This window comes from Furipterus horrens, unplaced genomic scaffold (assembly GCF_987537825.1).
Source record: "Furipterus horrens unplaced genomic scaffold, mFurHor1.1.pri manual_scaffold_7, whole genome shotgun sequence".
NCBI lineage: Eukaryota > Metazoa > Chordata > Mammalia > Chiroptera > Furipteridae > Furipterus > Furipterus horrens.
Window position 1 is genome coordinate 1,130,180 of NW_028327177.1, and position 12,538 is coordinate 1,142,717.

The window sequence follows — 12,538 nt, forward strand, 5'->3', positions numbered from 1 at the left end:
CTGCCGTCTGCTCCCGCCGTTGGGTGAGGTCCTCTGGGCCCAGGGACACCCGCCCCCCGCCAGGGGCTGGGCATTGAAGCTCAAGCCTCCCCCGTGACCCTCCCACGAGACAGGCTCCGCCAAGACCTGGGAGCCCTGTCAGGCGGGGTGGACATGAGGAAGGGCAGGGCCGACCCAGCGTGGGCTCAGAGAGGGACGCAGGTCTCTTCGTACAGGCTGCATGGGGCGGGTGCCCTGGGCCGGCCCGGAGGCCTCTCCACCATCGCCACTGTGGTCAGCCGCAATTTGTAAAGCGGGGGTTCCATGTGTCCAGAGGTCAGAGGTCAGGCTGGGGTGGGGTTGGGCCTGTCCCTCCCCAGAGTGGGCCTGACTAGGTGAGCACGTGAGCATAGGTGGGACCTCCAGGGACCTCCAGGCCAGTGCCACCACTCAGGCTCACCCTGGGTGGCCCCACCCCTAGCGCCCCTGTGCTCGTGTCCTGCCCATGACGGGGAGCCCGCTCCCACTGGGCGCGGCCTCCTGCTCTCTCCGCCCAGGAGCTCTTCGCAACCCCTGGCTCAGGACCGCCCAGCCCGGGGCTGGCCCCAGCTCGGTGCTAAAGAAGGTCTCCCAGGCTGCAGCTAACTGTGACCTGCAGCTCCGAGACACGTCCCCAGGGCACCCCCGCAGACACAGCCCTGGCCCTGGGGGCCCCAGGCCTCCCTTTCCTCTGGCCTCCTGCTGGTGGGGGTGGGGGGTCCCGGCTCCCCCCCCTCCCTGAATGCTCTCTGCTCCGCTCCGTCCCTGCACAGAGGCAGCTGACCCCGGCTGAGTCCCTGCAGCTTGGGGACCCTGGGACTTAATGGATCCCTGGGCTCCTGAACCTGGGCCCAGAGGTTCAGGGAGGCTCACTCCACACTCAGCGGGTGCCCGGGCCCCACCTCCCACCATCCTGTGAGCAGAAGGTCCCAGACACGGTCACCAAATGCACGGCAGCCTGACTGTGTGGAGGTGACTTTCCTGGGTGACCTGCTTTCTACCATGGCTGGGTCAGAGGAGGGCAGGACACCGGCTGCCCCCACCTCCACCCGCGTGTCCCATGCCCAGAGGGGCCCTGGGGCGGGGTCCCACCTCCGGTCAGGGCCAGCCCTCCCCTCCAGATGCATCCTGGGAAGGGACATGAGGTAGGAAGATGCTCCTGCCTCCACCACCCCCGCCGCTCCCCGGGCACCTGCCCTTCGGTGGCCCTGGCTGCTGACTGGCTGTGGGACATGCCTGGCACACAGCGCCTGCCTGCCCTGCCTCCCGGGAGCAAGGGCCCGGGACCCCGACTGGGCTGGGGGGGGGGGGGCAGAGGCCCGTGCCCGCCCATGTGCGTCCACGCACCCAGGCTCCCTTGCCCATCCGCACCCTGGGGACCAGAACCCTGGTGCCACGTGGCACTGTCACGTCCCTCACCAACAGGATGTGGGAAACAGTGGGAAGAACACGGAGGGCCCAGGAGGGACAGGGGCTCCTTCCTCCCAGCCCCAGCCCACACTCTGCTGTCCAGGCCTTGCCCGGCCCACCTGCCCCACTGCCCGCCCCCCATCCGCCTGACCCCTCCTCGATCGGCAGACGTGCGATCTGGCAGGCACACAGCCGGTCCCCAAGAATCAGGCAAACTTGGCTCAGAGAACGAGGCAGCTATCCCAGCCTGGTCCCTGCACCTCTGCAGCCCGAGGGGCTATAGACCCCCCCCCCACGGGGACAGGGCTCAGAACTGCAGTCCCAGGCCCAAGCCCGGGACCCTGGGGTCCGTACCAGTACCACGGCGGCGGCCGGTCCCACGAAGGCGTACAGCAGTCCCCCCTCCAGGGACAGCCAGCAGCTGGGGAGGGAGACGGGCTGGTTAGTGGCCAGGAGTGGATTCCTTCCCATGACGGGGGGCGCCACAGGTTCGGGGGGGTCAGGGTCAATGCTGAGAGGGGCAGAGGGATTCCAGCACAAAGTGTGGGGTCCTCACGCTCATACTCTAGCTTCAGAGCCCTTGGGGGCCCCAGGTGGCACCGTAACCCCCAGTTTACAAATGGAGGAGCAAGCCCAGAGCAGGGGCCACAGCCGAGGGCCAGGCACCCTGACTGGCCCCCCCCCCTCTCCTCTGAGACCCTCCTTCCTGACGTGAGGCAGACACTGGGTTGGGTCCAGGCCTGGCCTTCGGCCAGCCCACCTAACGCAGCTGCGTGGCCGCAGCACCAGCCTCGGCTCACACATCTGGCTGGCCCGTCCTCACCCCTCGCTCTGTCACGAGCCCCACACTTCCCCGGATCTCCTGGACACCACCCACGGGGCCCACAGGAGCCCCGACCCACGAAGGGCACCGCATTGTTCCCGTGCTTCTCCCCCTACCCCGAGTTGTCTGTGCACAGGCTCTTCGTCCCTCCAAACCCCGGGCGACGCCCTGTCTTCTCCTGACCCACCTTGGCTCTGTGGGCTGGGCGTTCCTCCCTCTCAGCGCTCACCCCACTGGGGCTCCCAGTAACTGGGTCTTCATTCATTCCACTGCCCCCCCTGCCCCGATGGGGCATTGCTCCGGGGCCCCCCGCACCCTGGGCTCCACAGTGAACCAAACAGGCACAGCCCCTGCAGAGCTTGGGAAGCCACCAGCTTCTAGGATGATACCAAGCTTCCTGGCTCGGCATTCAAGGCCCCTGGCCTCATCCAGCTGGCCCTGCAGGGCCTCCATCACTTCCTCTGTGAAATAGGCCTCCCCCCTCCCCCCCTGCCCTGCCTAGAGCATCCCCGCAGTCCCACCGGTGCAGGGGCGCTGGGGCTCAGAGGGGCTCCCGCAGCCCCCACACTGCTGCCCTTGGCCCTGCTGCCGTCTTGGGGCTGTGGGAGAAGAGCCCCGCCTCCAGCTCCGGCCCCCCGCCTTGGCTCTCTCATCTGTGATGTGGGGGCGCAGCCAGCCCTCATGCTCTCGGGCAGGGGGAGGGCCCGCGGGGCACTGTGGGCCTCCCCCACCTCGGCCCCCTGCCCCGACTCACTAGTTCATGGTGCTGTAGCCTTTGGCCTTGGTGAATCCCACAGAAATGGCCACGACCAGTGCAGGGAGCCCTAGGGAAGGACCACACAGATGAGTCAGCTCCCACTGTCCAAGCCGTGCAGGTGGAGGGCGAGGGCCAGGAATGTGATGACACTGAGCGTGTGAGAGAGGGGACAGGAGGTGGACAGGGATGAGGACCTGCAGCGATGGGGGGCAGGGCTGCTAGATTAGTAAGTAACACACAGGCCACCAGTCACATTTGATGTCGGATACCAAAGGAAACATTGTTTGGTATAAGTACACCCCAAATATTGAACGGAACATACTTACACTAAAAAGTCATTCATGATCTGAAATTCAAGTTCAGCTTGGCATTAGTAATGCCTCTGGCTGCCCTGTGGCAGGGGCGGGGGGCTCCGGGAGGGAGGGGCACCCCAGGCACGGGCTGCGGGCAGCGGGGCAGGCACTCACCCCAGCCCAGGCAGAGGAAGCGCTTGCGGATGAGGCGGTTGCGGAGGCGGCCGGTCACGGCCATGTAGGACTGCCAGGCCTCAGTGAGCACCCAGCAGAAGGACGACAGGAAGAAGAAGTGCAGGAAGGCGGCCACCAGCGTGCACACGACCTGGGCGGGCAGCTGTGTGGGTCGGGGGCTGTGCAGGCCTACACCCGCCCCCGTGAGTGGCCCAGTGACCGCAGTGCTGGCCAGGTCCAGTCCCCAGGCAGGAAGCCACCGAGGGGCTGCCTGGTCCACGGCCCCGAGATGGGCCAAGGAACACTTAAGCCCCTGGTGGGTGCTTTCATGACCCGGCACACAAACTGCCAGGGGCGGATGCCCCTCCCACCCCGTTTTCCTCGCCCACCCACTTGTAGACACACCAAACGCTGGCCAAGAACCCACTCCAGAGCCCTGGTTCAGGCCCATCTGTTCAGCAGGTGCTGACCCCGAGGCCCAGAGAAGGCAAGTCACCGCCAGGGCCACAGGACAAGGCAAGGACAAGCACAGACAGAGCCTGGTGCCCGGCAGTGGGCCTGGGATGGGGGCTTGAGCTGTCTTATCACAAAGCACCTGTCCAGCTGGAGACTCCGGACACTGAGTCCGTGTGTCCATCCTGGCCAGGTGACCTCCTCCGTCCTGGGCCTGAGCCACGTGGCTGCAGTGGCCAGAGGAGGGGGGAGAAGGACTCAAGGTGGCTTTAATCCCCTCCCCCTTAAGTTTCCTGGGGATCCCTCACCCACCCCGCCTGGGCCACTGGGATGTGCGGGGCAGGCCCAGGTGACCTACCTTGTTGCGGGTCTGGGTCTGCCCGATGAGGATGAGAGCGTTGGAGGAGATGATGGACAAGCAGAAGTTGATAAGGATGACAGACCGCTCTGAGCGGATGTACCTGTGGGGGGGGTGGCCCGTGGTCAGTGCCCGGAAGGACCTCCCTTCATGAGAACTGGGGTTCTGTGGCCGCACCAAGAGCAGTCGCTTCGTCCCTACAAACACTGCTGCCACCACCATCACCGCCACCATCACTGCCGCCACCACGCGCCAGATCCCAGCAGAGTCAGGCGCCAGGGAGAGCCCTGGGGAGCCACCGAGCACAGCTGCCCTCTCCTGCTGGGGGTGACTCATCCTTAAAATGGCTTCTCCTTGTCATGCAAGATCCTCTCCCTGTCACTCCGCCCCTCAGACACAGCTCACTCTCGGGGTCCCACAGTCTGCCCGCTCCCAGCCTTCACCCTGCAGCACCCCTGTCTCCTGGGCCCTGTCACCCCCATCTGATCCCGACTTTGAGGCACGAAGGTGGAGTGGCTCTGAGGGGCCGCGGGGCCCCCGCCCGCAGTGCCCATGTAACCCTGGGCGCGTGCCCACCCCTCCACGCCGCACTGGCTGCCTCTGTGAGATGGGGCGGGGGTGACGCTGCCTGCGCTCCGGGCTGTGGCCGCGGTCACAGAGCTGGGACACAAAGGGGAGGCCATCACCATTTCTGCCCCCGGTCCCCCCCACAGCTCCCCCGGCAGCCTGCGTGGCTGAGATCCAGGCAGGCAGTGGGTGGAAGGTACAGGGCAGAGCCTCGGGGGCTGTGACACGGCCCAATGAGACAGGTGACCCGGGGTCGCTGCTTCCTGACGGGGGCTATCGGGCCGGGGCCCGGGCAGCAGTGTGCTGGGGTAGTGGTGGCCGGCAGGGCTCAGGAAGGAGGCACTTGGAAAGTGATGGGGTCAACCTTCCGAACCGCAATGTGGCCGCCCCACGCCCTGCCCCCCAGGGTCTGGGCGCAGGGCCAGGCATGTCCACACAGAGTTCGGGGCACGTGGGGGGTGAGGTGCCCCTCCCCCTCAGGCAGGACGGAGGCCTGCTGCTCGTGGGCACCCAGTCACCCGGGAGGCCGAGCGCCCCTCCCCACTGGCCGCATCGACCTCTCCTTGCTGGCCTCGCGGTGTGAGGTCAGCTCAGTTATCGGCTGGCATTGCCCTGCCCATGAGGCCGGACGCACTGGGAGTCCTGCCGGGCCTGCTCGGTGGCTGCCAGCTAGGCAGGTGACCTTGGCTTCACCCTCCTTGTCCCAGGCCTCTGCCCAATGGGCCTCGGAGTGGGATACTGGAGGCAGAAGGTGGCTCCTGCCCCCGCTTGTGCTCCCACTCACACGCTGGCGTGCGCGCCCGTGGTTGCCTGGGCGGGCTCAGACCAGCGCGTGTGCACACGCCCCTCACGCGGGCTGGAGACCGGCTCAGACAGCAGGGTCCTCGTGGCACACCTCACCCCACATTGCTTGCACCCACGGACCCACCCGGAGATGGCACCCAGGGCCTGGGGTGAGCATTGAGTGGAAGTCCTCTCCCTGCGACCCACCCTGGGCTCCGGGAAGGCCATGGCCTTGCACGTCCAGATGACAGGACAGACACAGACTCCAGGGGAGCGTGGGGGCCCTGGCAGTCAGGGGATAGGGTACTGTGACGGCAGCGGGCAAGGGAGGGGGACAGAGGGGACAGGGTGCCGTGATGGCAGAGGGCAAGGGAGGGGGATGGAGGTGCTGCCAGCTGGGAAGGAGGGAAGGGAGGGGACTCTGGGCCACCCCCACCGCTGTGGCCGCCTCCTCCCTGGGACCCCCGGGACCTCCAGCCCAGCACCCAGCCAACTGCGGGGACACCACCTCCACACAGAGACGTAGATGATGATCAGCATGAGCAGGGTGAGAGACGACACGCCACAGCCCACGATGAGTGTCACTGAGGGCACCGCCACCTTCTCCATGTTCTGGGGATTCAGGAGAGAGCAGAGTGAGGGTGCAGCCGGTGGTCGTGCCGATGGGGCCCGGGCGGGGCCTCCGCCTCCGCCCCTGTGTCAGGCCCCCTTGAGCTCCTCTCCAAGCAGCAGCCAGAGAAGTTTACTGAAAGCCACTAGAAGCCCCCCCACCCCCCCGTCCCCTCTGCCCTGGTCCCGAGCCATGTCGGAATGCCCTCCTCGGTTCTCGAATGCCCTGTCATTCCCACCTTGGTCCTTGCCTGCACACCTGCGCGCTTCCCCCTGGGGACGGCGTGACCCACAGCGCACATGTGGGGCCCCCTGTACCGCAGTGCCCAGGCCCACGGGCTACGCTGGGCAAACAGCATGAACTAGTGAGGGAGGTCGAGGCCTGATGCCTCCGGAACCCAGGCAGCTCAGGGACTGCAGACTGCCTCTGTGGCCCTCCCCGCCTGCTGCCTCACGGTCCCGGGAAAGATGGTGGGGACAGCGTGGCTGGAAGTGGAGGGGCTTCTTAGGGTCCCCCGCCCTGAAGTGGACACCTTCCTGCCGGGGAGGCACGGCCCAGATGCAGCTCCAACTCAACTGTCCTCAGGGAAGCAGGCTCAGGACCACGGCCAGCAGCACCCTGGCTCTGGTCTAGCTGGTCCTGAACTTTCAGGGCGACCTTGGAGCCCCACCCTCCGGAATCTCAACGGCTGCCTGTTGCAGCTGCCGCCTCCCCAGAAAGGGGCAGCAGGATGCAGAGGGCAGGCTGAGCCCCACGGCGCTCAGGGTCAGCCTGGCCCGCCTTCCAGCACACGCGGGCCCCTCCACCCCTGCCCGGGAGGCCCTGGGCTCTGGCCCCCCAATGGGGCCCAGCCGCCTGCTGGCCTCTCAGCTGCTGCCAGCCGGTTGGGAGGCTTGGGGTCGTGGCCACCCTGGATGGTCATGGGTGTGACCCCTGAGCTCCGGCCAGTGTGGATGGGGGGCCAGAGCCCCTGCTGTGCGCCCCGCCTCTGTCTTTTCTCCAAGGTCAGGGTGAGAGTGAGGTCTCCCGCCTGGGGCTGCAGACCCACACGCCGGGCACACACACGTAACATAACGTGCTCCCGGCCCTGGCACCCAACCGGGCCTCACGACTGCCGGCAAATCTGCTCTCACTGTTCTCCTGGGGACCCCACCGCTTCTGTGGGCAGCACTGCTGACCCACCAGGCTCAGCCGGGAAGGCTCCTCTGGGCAGGCCGCTGACCTGCGCCGGTGAGCCCGGGGCCCCATCCAGCTCAGCCCCCCGACCCTGCGCTCTGTGCCGGGGACGGGGAAACCACCACGGTTGCCTCTAGAGATCAGATTCCAAAGCGGGGCCCTGCGGGAGCCCCAGCACCCCACAGCTGACCCATGGAGACCTGAGGCCCACGGCTGGGAGGAGGCCAGTGAGGTAGTAATGGTGGGGGCAGGGTGGCCCCAGCAAACGTTTATAGGACACTGGGCTGGTCCACAGCCAGCCACATGGGTCACGGGTGGCCGAGCAAGTGGCTCCAGCCCTGCCCTCCATGGCCATCTGCCTCCACCTGTCCTCATTCGGCCTGGCAGCCACACACCCGCCAGCCTGCCCCCCTGCTCGCTTGACCCCTCCTCCTCTCTGCCTGGCAGGTTCTGGACCATGTAGAGAGGAGACAGGTGATAGACTGGGTGGGCAGGGGCATCGGAAAACTCCAAGCCTTGCTGGGAGGCTGGACTGGAGGCCTCTTGCATGAGAGGCTGGCACCAAGTGACACAGACATTGGTCCCCTGCCAGAGCCCAGCGCCCCAGCTGAGTGCGGCACTGCTCCAGGCCCCCGCACACGCAGGCCCGCTGCCCGCTGCCTGCGCTCTGACCCTGACCTTCCGCCGGTGGGCTTCTCCCTCTGCTGACATCTCGATGCTCAGTCTGAACAGCCCCCGGCCTTCCTGCCCCATCGCCTCGTCCTGAGCCTCTCCAGGGCTCCCCCGGCCACCCACGCTTCCCTGTGGGCTTGACACGGTTATGTCACTTCTGCCACGTGAACACCCTGTTGCACTCCTGTCCCCAGGGCACTGACTTCCTCCCTGCAGCCTCGCCTCTGCCCTGTCACTGCTCCAACGGCTCTGCTACCCTTGGCTCACAGCCACGCACACAAGTAAGCCTCCCCCCTACACCACAGGCTGACCTCTGACCCTGGTCACACTGTGCCCCGATGCTAGTGAAACACTGAGCTCTGACCCGGCCACTCACTGAGCCCTGACTTTGGTCACTCACTGAGCCCTGACCTGGTCACTCATTGAACCCTGACCTTGGTCACATGCTTAACCCTGACCTGTTCACTCACTGAGTCCTGACCCTGGTCACACTGAGCCCTGACCCTGGTCACACTGAGCCCCGACCCTGGTCACACGCTGAGCCCCGACCCTGGTCACACTGAACCCTGACCCTGGTCAGACCGGTGACAGCGTCAGGCACATCACAGAAAAAGCACCACCACCAGCTTCGCCCACTCTTTACTGCCCACCAGGCTGTGTCGGGCGCTGTGACACCTCACCTCGGCCCGCCCCCACCGCAGCTCTGAGGCAGGTGGCTCCGTCCCCCTCACAGATGTGACTCAGAGCAGGCCAGCAGCGGTGCAGCCGGGATCGAATGCTCTGGCTCCTCTGTCCTGCCTCCCGTCACCCCACCCAGGACCTCAGCCCTTGCTGGCGCCTGGGGTCCGCCCACAGCACCCATCTCCACTGTCCTCTCTGGGCCCTCGTCTGAACTTGTCCCTCAAGGCCACTGCGTAACCGACGATGCCCGCAGCCACGCCCGCTCAGGCCTGAGTCCCCCGCCTGCCGTGTCCACTCGGCTTGGGCAGCAGAAGCAGGCGGCACCCCCGCCCAGCTCACCTCTGCCACCAACCCCCGCTGCCGGGCCCCTCCCCACGCCCCTGCTGCGCTTCCTCCCGGGCCCCAGCCCCGCCCCCACCTGCTCGTCTCCCACCTGCCGGGCTCCAGCCGAGCCCCAGCACCCGCACCCACCCTATCCTGCCCTCCGCACCGCACCCCGTCTCCCACTCTCGCCTTTCTCGCCCTCTCTGAACTATGTCGCTCCCGCCCCCCTCGCCCCACTAGGATGGGCCGGTGAACTCCTGCTCATCCCTCAGGGCCCCACGGCAAACCTCCTCCGCATGCATGGCTCTCAAACTACCTCTAGCGGAGAGGGGTGCTCTGGCCCCAGCGGTGGGCACTTGGGGCTCAGCGGCACTTGGGGCTCAGCACCACTCGAGGGCGCATGACCGCCGTCTCCTTTGCTCTTGGTCCCTCCTGGCCCAGAACCTCTGGGGTCACCTCCCCCTGAGCTAGAGCGGCTGGAAAGCCAGAGGAGGGCAGTGCCAGGCTGCTGGCAGGTGAGTAGGGGCCGGCCAGAGCCCACCCCAGTACCTTCTGGCACGCTCGCTCCCAGCTCCCACCCATGCCCGCGGGGGCTCACAGCAGCAGGCGAGGAAGCTGACGTTCAGAGCGGCCAGGCCGTCTGCCCTCAGTGCCATGGCCGGAGGGTGGCTCTGTGGCCACTGGGAGCTCCTGCACCCTCTGCCTCAGTCCCTCTCGGGGACATGGGGACAGGCAGCCCGACCCACCTCCGTGCGCGCCGTCACAGCGGGCAAGGCCACAGCCACGCGTCCCTGAGCACGGCTGCTGACTCCCTGCCAAACAAAGCCTCCCGCCCTCCCGCAGGCGGCCCTGCCTTCCGTCTGCCCCTCTCTTGGGCAGTGGGGCCTGGCACCTGGCACAGGGGCACAGGTTGGCTTTTCCTAGAAAGGCCCCCTTGGCATCAAGCCCCTTTGCTGCCGGAGTTCCACCGGCACAGCCGCCCACACACCCTGCGCCACCGCCTGAGCTCGCTCTCAGTGCCAGGACTCTGAGCTCAGCCCCCGCCCGGGAAGGAGGCGGGCGGCACCTGGGGACGGGGCCCTGCTCCAGGAGCCCCACCAGATGGTCCGCGCCTCACTACCCCTCCCCCCAGCACAGGATCAGCTCCCCCTACAGGTGAGGAAACCGAGACCCAGAGGGACAGAGGCCACTGCAGGGCCAACTGTGTGCAAGGAAAAACCCTGTGTTTCAAGACTCAACCAATGATAATCTCCTCCCAGCTAGGCCCTGGGCTGGAGCCGGGGGTAGGGGGGCGCACACGGGCACCCATCCCACTGCAGAGCCCTCTACTGCCCTGGGTCCTGCTCATGCCTGGGGACTCGTGGCTGGGCCAGGGCCTGCCTGCTCCAGTGTCTTAGGGGACGGAGGAGGCCCTGCCCCACTGGTCGTTCCCCTGGGTGGCGCAGATGGCTGCTTTAGCGTCAGGTGTCTATGCAGAAAGCCGCCTCTTCCAGGGAGCTCCCGGGGAGGGCCCTTGCTGCCACCTGCAGGGCCATGACCCGGGCACCAGCAGGACCCGCAGGGACAGCCTGCCACAGAGACAGCTTGATGGGGGAGGGCCAAGACCACAGACCCCTGTCCATCCACTCAGCCTTGGGTAAGACCCCCTCCCCAAAGCATGGCTTCCCTGCCCACCAACAGTGCCTCTAAGGTACTGTCCAGCTATGAACCCGTGGGAGACCCCGGCTGACAGCATCGCCCTCCCCACCTGTGTCCCAGAGGAGAAGGGGTGGGCGGAAAGCTGTCAGAGACCTGCGGCCTCTTCCACATGGAGCCTGGGGTTCCATGAGGGGAGAACTGTTCCATTCAGCCGATGACGACCGGCCCCCCCCAGCACCCAGGAAAGCCATTCTCCCCAGTCTGCCCTCCACACCAGGCCCGGGCTGAGGGGCTCCATGAACGAGTACCCTGGCCCTTCCATCCTTGGGGTGCCTGTGCTCGGGGCCGGATCTTCCTGGGACAAGTGGGTACAGCTGGGACCGGGCGAGAGAACCCAGCGGCCCCAGGGGGCGGACTCAGCACCCAGGGCTCCAGCCAGCGAGCTGGCCCCAGATGCCGTTGCCATAGAAACCGGCAGCCCCCACAAGAATCTCCCACAGAAAGGAGGCCCCTGAGATGATGAGGCCTTTCTGGGGAGGCTAGGCTCCACATCCCAGCCGCCCCGAGACCCCTGCCTGGGAGGCTGCCTCCCCTGCAGGCCAGGGCCCACTGGGGCGGGTGGGGGAAAGGCTCAGAAAAAGGTGGCCCTTCTCCTCCCCATCTCCCAGGCAGGGTGGGGACCTGCCAGCGACTGCGGGGGGGGGGGGGGGGCGCCCGACCAAGTGAAGACGCCTGCCCAGCTCTGCCAGGCCCTGCGCTCTCCCAGCCCAGCAGCCTGGTGCTCAGCCTGGCTCCTCTGAGGACGGGCTCCCCCCAAGGTCCCAGGCCGCCAGGGAGCGTGAATGGCGGAGACTCGGCCACCAGTCAGTCCCGGGACCCCAGCCCTGCTCCGCCAGGCAGTCCTCAACTCCACGCTGCCACCCACTCTGCTCCCACCCACCCCCTCCACAGGCCCGGGCCCTGCGGCCAGGCCCTGGGGGCTGCGAGGCGCACTGACCCCTCCCGCTAGTCGCCAGCCCCGCCCTCCGCGCGCGCCGCCCGGAGGCGACGGTCCAGCCGGAAGCCCCCTCCGCGCCCCCGCCCGCCGCCCTCGCGTCCCGCCGGGGTCTCACCGCGTCGGCGCTGAGCTGGGCTAAGATGGCGAAGGTGGAGAGCCGGTCACAGAGGCAGCGCGTCCGGAGGGCGTCGAGGGGCACCGTGCGGCAGCCGCGCCACGACCAGGGCCCGAGCTGCGGGGGGGCGGGGGAGGAGGGTCTGGGGGAGACAGGGCAGCGTGAGCGGTGGCCCCTGCCCGCCGCCCCCGCCCCGGGCCCCGGCCCCGCCGCGCACCTGCACCTGTGCCCGCGGCCGCGCGCCCGCCCTGCCACCGGCCCCTGGAGCCCCGCGCCCCATGGCCGCCGCCGCGGAGCCACGGGAGAGCGACTCGCGGGAGCGCGGGCCGAGCCGGAGAGCGCCCCGCCTGCCGCGCCGCCCCAGCGCCGCCCGGAGCCGGAGCCGGAGCCGAGGGGGCGGCCAGCCGGGCGGTGGGGGCGGTGTGGGGCGCACGTGGGCGGGGTTGGCAGCCCCAGTCCCTCCGCCCCCCCAGTCCCGGGCCGGCCCTCACTCTCTCTGGTGACCTTGGGACCGGCCCATCCTCCACATCGCCCTCCCCCAGGCCCTGTCGCCCCTGGAGCCTGAAACTCCTCTCCTAGGGCTGGAAGAGTTTTCTTTTCCCGGAGGGGAAGCAAAGCCCCTCTCGGGCCTGACCCAAGTCCCTCCTGCTGCTCCTAGGCCGGGGGCAGCTCTGTTTCCCCTGACACAC

The 12,538-nt window shown here is 67.8% G+C and overlaps 1 protein-coding gene across 1 annotated transcript in view; it reads right to left on the reverse strand.

Annotated features, from left to right (window-relative positions):
• Positions 1 to 12,538, reverse strand: part of ADGRB1 (adhesion G protein-coupled receptor B1) — a 67,750-nt gene that overhangs the window by 12,687 nt on the left and 42,525 nt on the right. The window contains exons 18-23 of the mRNA XM_090283309.1: positions 11,850 to 11,991; positions 6,145 to 6,248; positions 4,287 to 4,389; positions 3,476 to 3,626; positions 3,006 to 3,075; positions 1,783 to 1,849 (exon numbers count right to left, since the gene is read on the reverse strand). Of these exons, the coding sequence (XP_090139435.1) occupies positions 1,783 to 1,849; positions 3,006 to 3,075; positions 3,476 to 3,626; positions 4,287 to 4,389; positions 6,145 to 6,248; positions 11,850 to 11,991 (637 nt within the window). The remainder of the gene's footprint in view (positions 1 to 1,782; positions 1,850 to 3,005; positions 3,076 to 3,475; positions 3,627 to 4,286; positions 4,390 to 6,144; positions 6,249 to 11,849; positions 11,992 to 12,538) is intronic.